We start from the raw sequence: 13,023 nt of genomic DNA, 5'->3' as shown, positions 1-13,023 counted from the left end.
TGAGGTCAGACTAACTAGCCTATAATATCCTTTCTCCTGCCTCTTTCCTTTCTTGAAGAGTGGAGTGACATTTGCAATTATTCAGTCTTCCAGAACCATGCCACAATCAATTGATTCTTGAAAGATCATTATTAATGCCGCCACAATCTTTTCAGCAACCTCTTCCAGGACCCTGGGTTGTATACCATCTGGCCCAGGTGACTTATCTACCTTCAGACCTTTCAGCTTCCTAAGAATCTTCTCCCGAAAAATGGCAACTTCACACACTTCTTCTCCCTGACATACCAAACTTCCAGCATAATGCTAGTGTCTTCCACAGTGAAGACTGATACAGATTATTTAATTTGTCCACCATTTCCTTGTCCCCCATTATAACTCTCCAGTATCATTTTCCAGTGGTCCAACATCCACTCTCACCTCTCTTTTACACTTTATGTATCTGAAGAAACTTTTGGTAGCCTTTTTAATATTACTGGCTAGCTTACCTTCCTATTACGTCTTTTCCTTCTTAATGACTTTTAGTTTTTAAAACCATCCAACCCTCTAACTTCCCACTACTTTTTATTCTACTATATATTCTCTCTTTGGTTTTTATGTTGGCTTTGAGTTCTCGTCAGCTACAGTTGTGTCATCCTCCCTTTAGAATACTTCCTCTTTGGGATGTATCTATCCTGTGCCTTCAGAGTTGCTCCCTGAAATTACAGCCATTGTTGCTCTGCCATCATTCTTGCCAGTGTTCTTTTCCAATTAATTTTGGTCAGCTCCTCTTTCATGTCTCTGTAATTTCCTTTACCCCACTGTAATACAGATACATCTGACTTTAGCTTCTCCTTCTCAAATTGCAGGGTGAATTCTAACATATTATGATCACTAGTCCCTAAGGGTTCTTTTACCTTAAGCTCTCTAATCAATTCCAGTTCAGTGCACAACACCCAGTCCAGAATAGCTATTCCTTTATTGGGCTCAACCATGAGCTGCTCTAAAAAGCCATTTCATATGCAGTCTAGAAATCCCCTCTCTTGGGTTCCGGCACCTACCTGATTTTCCCAATCTACCTACATATTGAAATCCCCCATGACTATTGTAACATTGCCTTTTTGGCTTGCATTTTCTACTTCCCATTGTGATTTGTAGACCACATCTTTACTCTCATCATTTTACCATCGCAGTTCCTCAGCTCTACTCTCAACGATTCAACACTTTCCGACTCTATGTCACCTCTTTCTAATAATTTGATTTCAATTTTTTTTAAACCAAAAGAGGCACGCCAGCCCCTCTGCCTTCCCTTTCGATACAATGCATAGGACTTTAATCTCCCAGCAATTATCTTCTTTCAGACATGATTCAGCGATGTCCACAATGTCACACATCCCAATCTGTAACTGTGCTCCACATTTATCTACCTTATTCCATATACTGCGCATGTTCAAATATAACACATTCAGTCCTGTTTTCACCCTTTTTGATTTTGTCCACCTTTTACATTGCAACTCTTCCAAATGACTGCAATTTTCCCCTTTCATTAGCCTCTCTTTGCTGAATATGAAACTTGAAAAATTCAGAACTTTTGGACAGAAAAGCTGAGCCATCCCAATACAAGCACTCAGGGCAGCACGTCATCTTCATTGTAAAACAGTACAGCCTTCCCTACTCCACATTAACTTTTACAATAATGTCAGATAACTCACCTTCTCTATCCATATCAGAAGTAGCCTAACCATCTGTGATACAGGCTTGATTTCTTCTCTCTCCGCTAGCACAGCGTAATTGGCTGGACATGCCCCACAACTCTGCCTTTCGAAACTTTTGTGCCTTTCTTTCTGTTCTCACTCCCCAATTGCCATGTCAGAGCATTTATGTTCTCTTTTCAGATTCTCTCTCTCACACAAAAAAACATTGCCTCCATTACCCCATACACTGGATGCCTTAGTTTTCAGTTTTTGCCCCACAGCAATTCTAGCCTTACCCTATCAGAGATAATCCTTTTGACCTTTCCAACCCTCCCCACCCCTCTGCAAATTTAAATTAGCTTGTTTTTTCTCTTTCCAGTTCTGATTAAGAGTCTTCATCCTGAAAGTTTAGCTCTGCTTCTCTTTTCACAAATGCTGCCTGACTTACTGAGGAATACCAGAATTTTCTATTTTTCATTCAGGGTTTTCAACATCTTTTTTCCCCATCTGGTGTGGCATATTTGTACTTCTCACTCCTGAGGCATGGTTCTGCAAATGAAAAGGAAGTTTCCACTTTTCATGCCCTAGTCTACAAAGAAAGTAACATGTCTTCATTGGACACTGGAGAGAGGAGAATAGACAAATGTTGTTCCTATCCACACAAACACATTCCTACAGGAGTCAAAAAAAACCCGTAACATTGATCTCCAAAAGTTATACCTTCATTTCTTTCCACAGATATGGAAACACAGCTTAATGTCCTTGTCACTGTGCAGGTTTAAAATCAAGTTATCATTTTAAGATTAGAAAAGTTAAAAAGGTGCTTGAAAATCTGAAATAAAAACATATCAGCAAATCAGTCAGCATCTCAGTATTTCAGATGGAAATTCAGTAGGTGGAGCATTGACCTGAAGCGTTAACGGCTTCTCCCTCAAAGTGCTGTCTGATTTACTAAGTGTATCCTGCGCTTTCTGATTTTTTTTAAATCACCATATCAACCTAAGCTAATTTTATCTATTGAATTTAACCTGATGTATGTGCAATACATTATTTTGAGAGAGAAAGGAAACCTTTCATTCAATTTTTTAATAATTCTATTGCTCAAAAGGTGACTTAAGTGAGATTTTTTAAATGAGTTAGATTATTTTAATAGGCTATTAGAGACTCTAGCAAATTGCCTAGATGATAACAAGCACCCCCATAGGCTTCACCAGTGCTGCACTTGGATCAACTGGTAAGAAGTCTGCTGAACCACAACCAAAGTGAGCTACTGCCCTGTTCTCTATATTCCAAAACCTAAGCATTTCAACAGCCACCTGGGGTAGCATCCAACAGCTTTGACAAGATGGAAAACTTGCAGCAAGAGAGGAAACCCAACTGTGAATATCAGCCACAGCTGTGAATCCAATCTGGTCGAGACTAAAGTATGCAGTGTTAGAAAGGAAGAACCAATTCCAAAATTTCCATAACCGTAGGTTTAAGGAGCTTACGTCACTATTTCTAAAATTCAATACACAGACATTAAAATGTGTTAGGAACCAACACACCGTATCATTCCTGTATTAACTTTAAAATGTATTTTCTTAATCAATTCAATAAAGTCAATACAAAAGATGCCATTTCTATCTTAATGCAAAATGCTCATCAAGATGTGAAACTATGTTTAATATAGTTTAGTACCTTGATGTTAATGAAATCCAGTGCACAATATTATACAACTGACTCTAAAGCACTTACTAATCAACCAAAGTACATTGGATAAATCGCTATAAAAATGCTATTAGAATAGATAAAACAATTACCTATGATCCTATAATACATTATTAGGATGTATCATTTGTACCATGAGGACACACTTTAATAACACAACTTGTACTTATTCTACACACATAAAAGTTGCTGGTGAACGCAGCAGGCCAGGCAGCATCTCTAGGAAGAGGTACCAGTCGACGTTCCGGGCCGAGATCCTTCGTCAGGACGAAGGGTCTCGGCCCAAAACGTCGACTGTACCTCTTCCTAGAGATGCTGCCTGGCGTGCTGTGTTCACCAGCAACTTTTATGTGTGTTGCTTGAAATTCCAGCATCTGCTGATTTTCTTTTCTTTGTCCTTTGGATCTTTTCTTTGTACTTTTGTCAGTTAAATGGGGGTTCACGTGAATTGGCTTGTCACAGATTTTTGTTTTTGTTGCATTTTGGAAAATATCCCAACTTTTCCAGAAATGGGGTTTGTATATATACACATTCTTTCTCTCTCTCTCCTTTTTCTCCCTCTGTCCCTCTGACTATACCCCTTGCCCATCCTCTGGGTTCCCCCCCCCCTTGTCTTTCTCCCCAGACCTCCTGTCCCATGATCCTCTCATATCCCTTTTGCCAATCACCTGTCCAGCTCTTGGCTCCATCCCTCCCCCTCCTGTCTTCTCCTATCATTTTGGATCTCCCCCTCCCCCTCCCACTTTCAAATCTCTTACTAACTCTTCCTTCAGTTAATCCTGACAAAGGGTCTCGGCCCGAAACGTTGACTGTACCTTTTCCTAGAGATGCTGCCTGGCCTGCTGCATTCACCAGCAACTTTGATGTGTGTTATCTGCAGACTTCCTCGTGTTTGTATTGCACTTACTCTGTATGTTTCGATGACACTAGTTCTACCTTCTAAATTTATAATCTCAAAACTATGACATAATTTTTAAACAAAGAATCTGTTATCTGACTGAGACGATCTTTATAAAAGTAGTTTCAGAGATCCACCATGCTTGCTCTTAAGAACTATTGAATCAATTCTGCTCTCCAGCACATTCCCTGTATCCCTGCAAATACTTACATTTCAAGGTTTTAAACTTTTTTTTAAAACTTGCTATTGGAACAGCTTTCATATTCTTTCTAGCTGTGCATGCCAGATCATAACACTTATTCCATTTCATTCCAAAAACAGATCCACTATTCGTGTTTCCTGATTGGGCTAGAAACAGGCTGATCAAAATTAAAGTGTTCTTATGCCCATTTCAGTAATTCTCCCTTTTTTATTTTCCCACTCAAATGACAAATAATTCAAGTCCACCATTAATATTTACCTAAATTTTTAAATCTTTCCGCAAATTACTCTTCTATGCCTTCTCAGTATTTTGTGGCTAATAACGTACACTTAGCAGTATGACAGTTCCTCTGCTATTCTGTGATTCCATCCAGATTCTCCTTCAAATAAATTATCTCATTCTTGCATAGTATATTTGATCACAAAAGGTAGATTCATCCTCTTCCCCATCTGTTCTGAATATAGAGCAACACACACACAAAATCCTGGAGGAACTCAGCAGGTCAGGCAGCATCTATGGAAATGAATAAGCAGTCAATTTTTCCAACCAAGACCCTTCTTCAGGATTTCCAGCATCAGCAGTCTCTCTTGTATTTATATTTTCTGAATATGTGTAGCTTGCCCACTCTTCTCTTCATCTTTGTCAAGTCTATATTGTTGCTAATACGTAATTATCTAAAGAGGAGACCCGTGTCTGTGACTCACCTGCATTATTTACCAATTGTTCATTCATATCTCACACTTGTCTGTGATTAAATTTAATTTGCCACTGCTCTGCCCAACTGATCAATGTAGCTATTTTTCCTTTGCAACTTTCTTTGCTGTCTACTATCTCTATTGTTTACAGTTCTGGTCACCCCACTACAGGAAAGACATTTGTGCATTAGAAAGAGTGCAGAAGGAATTCGCCAGGAAGCTGAACATGTCAGCCAGACCAAATATGGATGGCAGATGTATACATTTTCCTTTACCCCATTCAAAGGTAATGGCTGAGGGAACAGTTAAGCCAATTCATCCTAAAATTGTATTCAAATTGTCCATTAGCCAATCCCCCTTCCAATTTCTGCATGACAGAAACCTCAAATTGCTATCTAGAGGTAATCAAACAGTTGGTACTAGGTCATCTTCACTGCTATAATATGCCAGAACAGAAAGGCATATTATATTAAATGTGATTTCTGCATCTAAGTGGTAAAGTACAAAATCAGGAACCCATTTTTTCTAAGAACTGAGCTCCTCTTACAAATACATTGTCCTTATCACTAATTCCACTTTATGACACTGTCACATTTTGTATTGTAATTTTCACAGCTTTCAGTCTTTCCATTCTAACCTGAGTATTTTATCTTTTATTCTCAATCAAGAAGCCTAGATCTACAACAATGCCCAACTTCATCTTCTGTTTGTACATTAGCTCATAGAAAACTGTTTTTGCCTTGTTCTCTACAGTCTCAAACACTTCTTTCACCGTGAACGTTTCTAAATCACTGCTGTCTATGACATTTCCTGTATAGTCCTGGTTGCCCATAAGTTCCACCCTCACTGACATTTCAGGTCACCTATTTTAACAACTGGATATGCTTAAAGCACAGTCCTCCATACAACTAAAATACCTGTGACGCTTCTATTCAAACATTCCATTTTGTGACTCTGACCTGGGTTTGTTCCCTTCAGGGCTCAACCATTGTCTAACTCTATTTCGCCCATCTATAAGCCACGTTCTAGAATTAACTCCACAAGTAGCTCTATTCTCCTTAAAATCCAGCCCTTTAATTATAGCTTTTAGATAATGATTCTTCTCTTCTTTGGCCTATGTCTTTAAATCACAGCCCTGAAGCATAAAATATATGACATCAATTATCACCAGAACTTACTGCACAACCCAAATTCAATTAATGGGAAGAAGAAGAAAATTTGCCTTCAGATTTTGGGTCACAATCCTACTAAGATAGAATGGTAACATTCTGGATTAGCCTTCAGCATCACTTTTACATAATTGCTTATCCAGAGATCTGCGCCTCAATCTCTCACTCCAATAACCAGAGAAATCGTTCTTAGCATTATAACACTTAACATTACTAAAATTAGACTGATTTGCCACTACAAAGCTGGTGGAATGCAAGATCAGCTTTTTTTCTAGATTTTTTGTTGGATGTGAGACAGACTATTAAATTGTAGTTATGCTGATTCTATGAATACGATGGTAACAAAATCACGAGTTTTATAACCGTACCTTAATGCTTACGAATTAGTGCAAGGTTTGGGGGGGGGGAGGGCGTTGTGCGAAAACAAAATCGCTAAATTCTTTCTCGGTTAAAATTCTTCAGATAATGATCAGCCAACACAAATATAACCACAAAATTTTAATGGTGTAGGGGATAGCAAAATCTTTGCACTTTCGAAATTACTTTCCTTTAAATCAGTGTTTTGTCAACCTTAAACTCTCCCGTCAAGACAAAAGGCAAAATCCGGGGAGGGTCGGTCGCCTGACATTGTTCACCATCTGGAGCTGGTGACAGAAGTTGCGAATACCTCCCACTCTTTAAGATTTCCGGAGTATCTTACGGCTATTAATATTTGCAAAATACATAGCCTTTAACATCAATGTTATACTATTGGAAAATCGGATTTAGAAAGAAAGATGATGGGATTTCTGCAGTGAGCATTGAATAAATAGAATATTATTCAAAGTGTAATGTCACAGAAAATGCAAATGAAGTATTTAGAGTGGTAGGCATTACAGTAAGACAGTGAGTAAAACCGCCCTAAAATCCGAGATGCACCTGCTCATCGTCGATCGAGTTAATTCGTCCAAAGTTAAAGCAATTCTTAATGTGCTGTTTTAAACAAATCTGATGCCTATGATAGAAGTTGGTAAAGTGCCGAATAATTGGGATCACACTCAATATTTCGAGTGATACCACCGATCACGAGTTTCTGCCTACAAAGTTATCAGCAAGTTATCAAAGTTTACAAACGGCCAAAGCAAAGCTCGTTACAGGGTGTCTAAAGCACCCAGTAGTATTTTAATTACAGCATTAAAAAGTTCATAAATGTCAAACTATAGTCAGAGTAATCAGCCAGTACCATTAGAGGAAATCTGGATTGTGCCGTCAACCATCTTCGCGAACGATTTTACTGTATCAGAGTAAAAATATATTCTATACTACGTTACAGAATATCGCATCCATTGACCTGCACCGACAGCCGCCTCCGATGGGAGGCTTTAGATCGATTACCATATCATGGGAACAGAATTAATCACTGCACTTGTCGGTGAAAGCGGGCGAGGTTTAGTATTTTAACCACAGCATATCCATGATACTTTTTGAAAACTAAATTCCAAATGATTATTTTACAGGATTTCAACTGTGAAGCGAAAAGTTCCATCGATGACACAGTATTTAGCATTGTAATCATTCCCGATACGCGAAAAGCCGGAGTAGACCGACGGTAACTGCGAGAATGGACAAATTTCCGCGAAAACTGCAACAAGTTACCCAACTGTCACATTCAATGTCGCAGCTGAGAAAAAAATAGTTATTTACGAACCAGTAATGATTGCGAAAGAGGTTCTTCAAACCAGCAACAAGTCCGCTTACTTATTCAACCAGAATAGAGATGAGAAGACTTATTTTCAGTCCTCTCAGTGGGATCCGGGATATGTGCAGCTGGTGACTTTGAATGAAGTGATGGCACGGTGGGCATCAACCTTTGCCCCAGGCCTCTCAGCCCCCCACTCTTAATACACCCCTTAGCAACACTCACCTCTCACACAAAGTAGAGACATAGTGCACCAAAGTCCGCTTCACTGCCTAACGCCGCCGCTGAAAATATCAAATGTGGTTTTATTGGCCTTCAGGATGTGCTCGCTCTGTGCCGAGCCTCACCATTGACATCTGGAAGGAACTCTGACTCGCTCGACGCGACCACTGACAGCCCATCGCCATGTTGATTAGTCCGTTTATTCCACAGGCGGAAGTACCGTGTCTGCGGGGAGGGGGAGGGAGAGCAAGCAGCTTCCAACCAATGGTGCAGCGCCGTTCTGTGATCGATGCTCGTTCATCACGCCCTATCCGACCAGTGAACCAATTGAACAGGAGCGAGGGTGGGGAGGAGGCGGGGCTTAGGAGCCGCTCGGAGGGTGATTATACTGTCAGGTGAGTGACGTAAATAGAACTCAAACCTGCCTTGTTGCGAATATTCTCAGCTACAGGTAAACCATCGCTCCACGTCATTCCAGAAACCAGATCCCAAAACCTTGATTCAAGTTATTAAAGATCCTAACAACACGAAGTAGGCGCAGAATCCAGCTAGGTCAGAGCTGGCCTTATTTTTGTAAGAAGGTTTAATTGTGCTGTAAATCCCTTTGGAGCTTTTAAGCTGCAAATTGAGTTCCGTGCATTTAGAATTATACATCCTTCAGTTTTGAAGGAGTCACTGTGTTGCAACTTTACTCTTATTGGGCAATTAAAGTTTATAAATCGGCATTGCGAAATTAAAATAAATAACTTCAATTAAGTGTTTCGGTAGTTTTAGGAACAGCCGTACAATTTATAAAAAGCACATGTACTGAGTTATTAAAATAGTGTATCTTGACTTCTTGTAAATCCGAACATGCAATTTATATGTGCTTAACCACCGAGTTTCCACACTTGGCATTATTCATATAGACTATGTATTTAACTAATTAAAGTGCATTTGAATTTACCGATGCTATTTCAGGTGGATTTCCTTTTGCCTTTTGAATCATAAACACAAATCTCTCCGACCTAATCATTGACGTCAGCGGTGTACTCAATTCCTATTGATTTTTAAAACTTGGTAATTATAAGACCATAAGGCAGAGAAGCAGAATTAGGCCATTTGGCCCGTCGAGCCTACCCCGCCATTCAATCATGGCTCATCCTTTTCCCCTCCTCAGCCCCATTCCCCGGCCTTCTCTAATTATAGTTCCATTTTTATGTTACAGGATTCATTTGATTAGACAGCACCTTTGTTATCAGTGTTCCCATTTAATTTTATCTAAGAACCGCATACTTTTAATCATATTTATATGAATACAGTAAATATTTTCAAAACTGATTATTGTTAATAAATTCATGATTTATCGTCGCAATAAAACGTATCAAATTTAGTCACAGCACGCACTGCTAAAAAGTTATTGGTCTGAGACTTTCCGCAAAGGTTGACTGACCAGCATCCTTTTGTTTTCATTTCATATTTGCAATGTCCGCTGTGTTTTGCTATTGTTGAGGCTACAGACAAGACTGTTTTAAATTATTAAGTGACTCTACCCACAAGCGTGCGGCAATGGTACCAGAGAGTGTGAATGTTGAAGTGATGATTGAAGATAAGTAATCTCCTTACGGAGTTCATGTAACTTTATCCATGATTATTATGCAGTACATGTCTGTTGTGTATAGGCTACAAGTCCTAGAACTTCCTTCCACTTTGAAAAGTAGGATTAAAAACTGCGGGTACTGGACATGTGAAAATGCTGGAAAGACATGTAAGCCCAAGCAGTATCTGTGGGGAAGAAAACTATCGTTTCCTTGTCTACACGGGGCAGTTCCGTGGTTGCAGAAGCTTCTGGTTTTCTTCCTCACATTTTAATTTGACACTATTTCTCGCCAAACTTCTGGATTGAAGGTTGGATTAATTAAATCTAATTAAGTCTAGTCCCCGGCTAGTCATGGAACTGAAGAACTACCGTTATTAACCACATATTCATATTAGCGGTTTTTGTAATTTAACTACTTCAGCAATTAAGGAGGGAGTCTATAAAGGACTCGATCTCTTTTGAAGATATAGCGTTAATCATACAAAGAGATGTCCATCGGCTGGTTTCAATGGATTTGAAGGAAAACGCTGATATTCCCCCCACAGGACAATTTTTAATCAGTTGGCGCCTGCAAGTCATTTACTGTTGTTTTGGGCTACCATTCGAAGAAATAGAAATGTAACACAACGTCTCAATTATTACATATATTTCTTATCCAGCCAAACGGAAGCGTTGAGTATAATTCCACCAGACTCACTGTCAATTCTCCCAGAGATATTCGGAATTACCTGCCTGTAATGTCTCTCCACACCCAGCCCCCCCCCCCACCCCGTGCGCTTAACAAACAGATCGGACCAAGACACGTATCTTCACAAACACACCAATACAGCATAAAGAAATAAACTTCTCTCTGTGGAGGCACACGCAACTGTGATATTTATTAGTCCCGTAATCATATTTTATTCTGATTACAAATGTTTTACAACAGAAAAATTGCTTTGTCTGTCTGTCCGCCGAGGTCGTACTCCTGATAAAACATTCAGAACATTTACAACTTCAATTTTTTAAAATTTAAAAACTCAGCTACGTGACAATCATAGCAAAGGACTAACTTTTAGTTAGTTTAGTTAAGTGTCATAATAAACTTCAGAAATATTAGTTTAAAGGTAATACTGTAGCGTCCTCTGTTCAGGGGTGCGCTTTGCTCGGGGAATGGTGCCATCTGCCGCGTATGGGAATAATTTTTTTTTATTTGAGACGTTTTTTCTCATAATGTACAACTTAGAGCTGCTCGACCTACCCACAAACAACAGGTTGCTAGTCTGGTTATATGTTTTTAGTACAGCAATGGAGCTAGCCATTATTCATGGCTGTCCTTGATCTGTCCAACGACGATAAAAGGTAGCGTTTAGGTCACAAGATCTACTTCAGAGTGTAACTGAAAGAATATACTCCTTAGCAACAGGCACAAAATGCTGGAGGAACTCAGGAAGTCGGGCAGCATCTGTGGAAATGAATAAACGACCGTTGTTTCCAGCCCTTTTTCAGGACTGAGAAGGAAGCGGGAAGACGTCAGAATAAAAAGCAGGGGCGGGGTGGAGGAGGTGAGCCGGAAAGTGACAGGTGAAGCCTATAGACCCGTAGAACCATAGAACATTACAGCACAGAATCAGGCCTTTTGGCCTTTCTTGGCTGTGCTGAACCAATTTTCTGCCTAGTTCCACTGACCTGCACCTGGACCATATCCGTCCATACACCTCTCATCCATGTACCTTTCCAAGTTTTTCTTAAATGTTAAAAGTGAGCCCGCATTTACCACTTCATCTGGTAGCTCATTCCACACTCCCACCACTCTGTGTGTGAAGAAGCCCCCAAAAATGTTCCCTTTAAACTTTTCCCTTCACCCTTAACCCATGTCCTCTGTTTTTTTTTCCCCTAGTCTCAGTGGGAAAAGCCTGCTTGCGTTCACTCTGTCAAAACCCATCATTATTTTATATACCTCTATCAAATCTCCCCTCATTCTTCTTTGTTCCAGGGAATGAAGTCCTAACCTATTTCTCTATACCTGTGGCATTTGATTGCTTCTGGATATCGTTTACTTGAACTTAAAAATAGCTTGGACATGGGTTGATGTACTTCTGGCTGAAAACATAAGCAACATTTTTTTACGATTTGAAAACCACTGGTAAATCCAGCACTTGTGTTTTGGCCTATAGAACAGCCTGAAGAGTAGATGGTGGTCTATCTTCTTGAGTCACTGCATTCCTTCTGGTGAAGACAGGCCTGTAGTGATGTTAAGCAGTGAGCTTCAGGATCAGACGTAACAAGGACCAGATCACAACGGGCAATATGCAGGTATTCCCATTCATCTGCTACTCTTGTCTTTCTAGATAAAACAGGTTGTGTATTTGGGTGCTGAACAACCAGATGGCATACACGACAGCCACAGTACGCCATGGTGGAGGAAATGAATGTTTAAAATGGCTGTTGGTGTGCCATTCAAACAGTCTGCCTCGTCTTGGATGATGTTGCATCCCCTGAAAGTACCTGGAGCAGCACCAATACAGACATTGTAATTTCAACATGCCTTGTAGATGGTAAAAAGGCTAAGGGATATCAAGAAGTGGGTCACTCAGTGCACGATACTTAGCCTCTGACCTGCTCATGCAACCATTCTAGGCCATGGCAATCTACCAAGCGTGTTGGTGGTTGTGGAGTCAGTTGTGGTAATTCTGTTGAACGCCAAGGTCAGTTGGAGACCTTATGATAAAAGTAAGATCACTTACGAAGCAGTTCTAGGGGGATGCTTCTCGAACATTGCCTGAAGAAGCTTCTGTAGTGATGTCCTTCATCTGGAATGATTGAGCTCCAACGCCTACTATCTTTCTTTGTGCAAAACATAACTGCAACCATCCCAGAGTACTTTCCCTTTAATGCCCACCAGCTTTAGTTTTGCCAGAGCCTCTGATTCAGTCAAAGGCTTCCTTGATGTCAACAGCAGTCACTCTCACCTCACTTCTGAGATTTGGCTCTGTGGTCCATGGGAAGGACTCTGTTGAGGTCTAGAGTTAAGTGATCCTGGTGAAATCAAAACAGCACCAGCAAGGAGGTTATTGGTGAATAAGTGGTTAGTGTAACTCATTCACCAATAGTGAATAGTGAATACGTGGTTAGTGTAACTCTATTACAGCATCAGTAGCCAGGGTTCAATTCCACCGCTATTCTCCACTTGACAGCTTGAATTTCCTCCCACAAATGGG

The 13,023-nt window shown here is 40.0% G+C and overlaps 1 protein-coding gene across 4 annotated transcripts in view; it reads right to left on the bottom strand.

Moving 5' to 3' along the window:
• LOC134343935 (protein unc-13 homolog B-like) overlaps positions 1–8,437 on the bottom strand; it is a 519,229-nt gene extending 510,792 nt beyond the window's left edge. For all 4 annotated transcript variants that reach the window (XM_063042888.1, XM_063042887.1, XM_063042890.1 and 1 more), the window contains exon 1: positions 8,248–8,437. Coding sequence is in view for 3 of the 4 variants with exons in the window: in XM_063042887.1 (XP_062898957.1) it covers positions 8,248–8,269 (22 nt within the window). In the remaining variant the exon portion in view is untranslated. The remainder of the gene's footprint in view (positions 1–8,247) is intronic.
• Between the last annotated feature and the right edge of the window lie 4,586 nt (positions 8,438–13,023).

Source organism: Mobula hypostoma, chromosome 3 (assembly GCF_963921235.1).
Source record: "Mobula hypostoma chromosome 3, sMobHyp1.1, whole genome shotgun sequence".
Taxonomy (NCBI): domain Eukaryota; kingdom Metazoa; phylum Chordata; class Chondrichthyes; order Myliobatiformes; family Myliobatidae; genus Mobula; species Mobula hypostoma.
The sequence above is the reverse complement of the archived record's forward strand: the minus strand, read 5'-3'. Positions and strand labels throughout refer to the sequence as shown.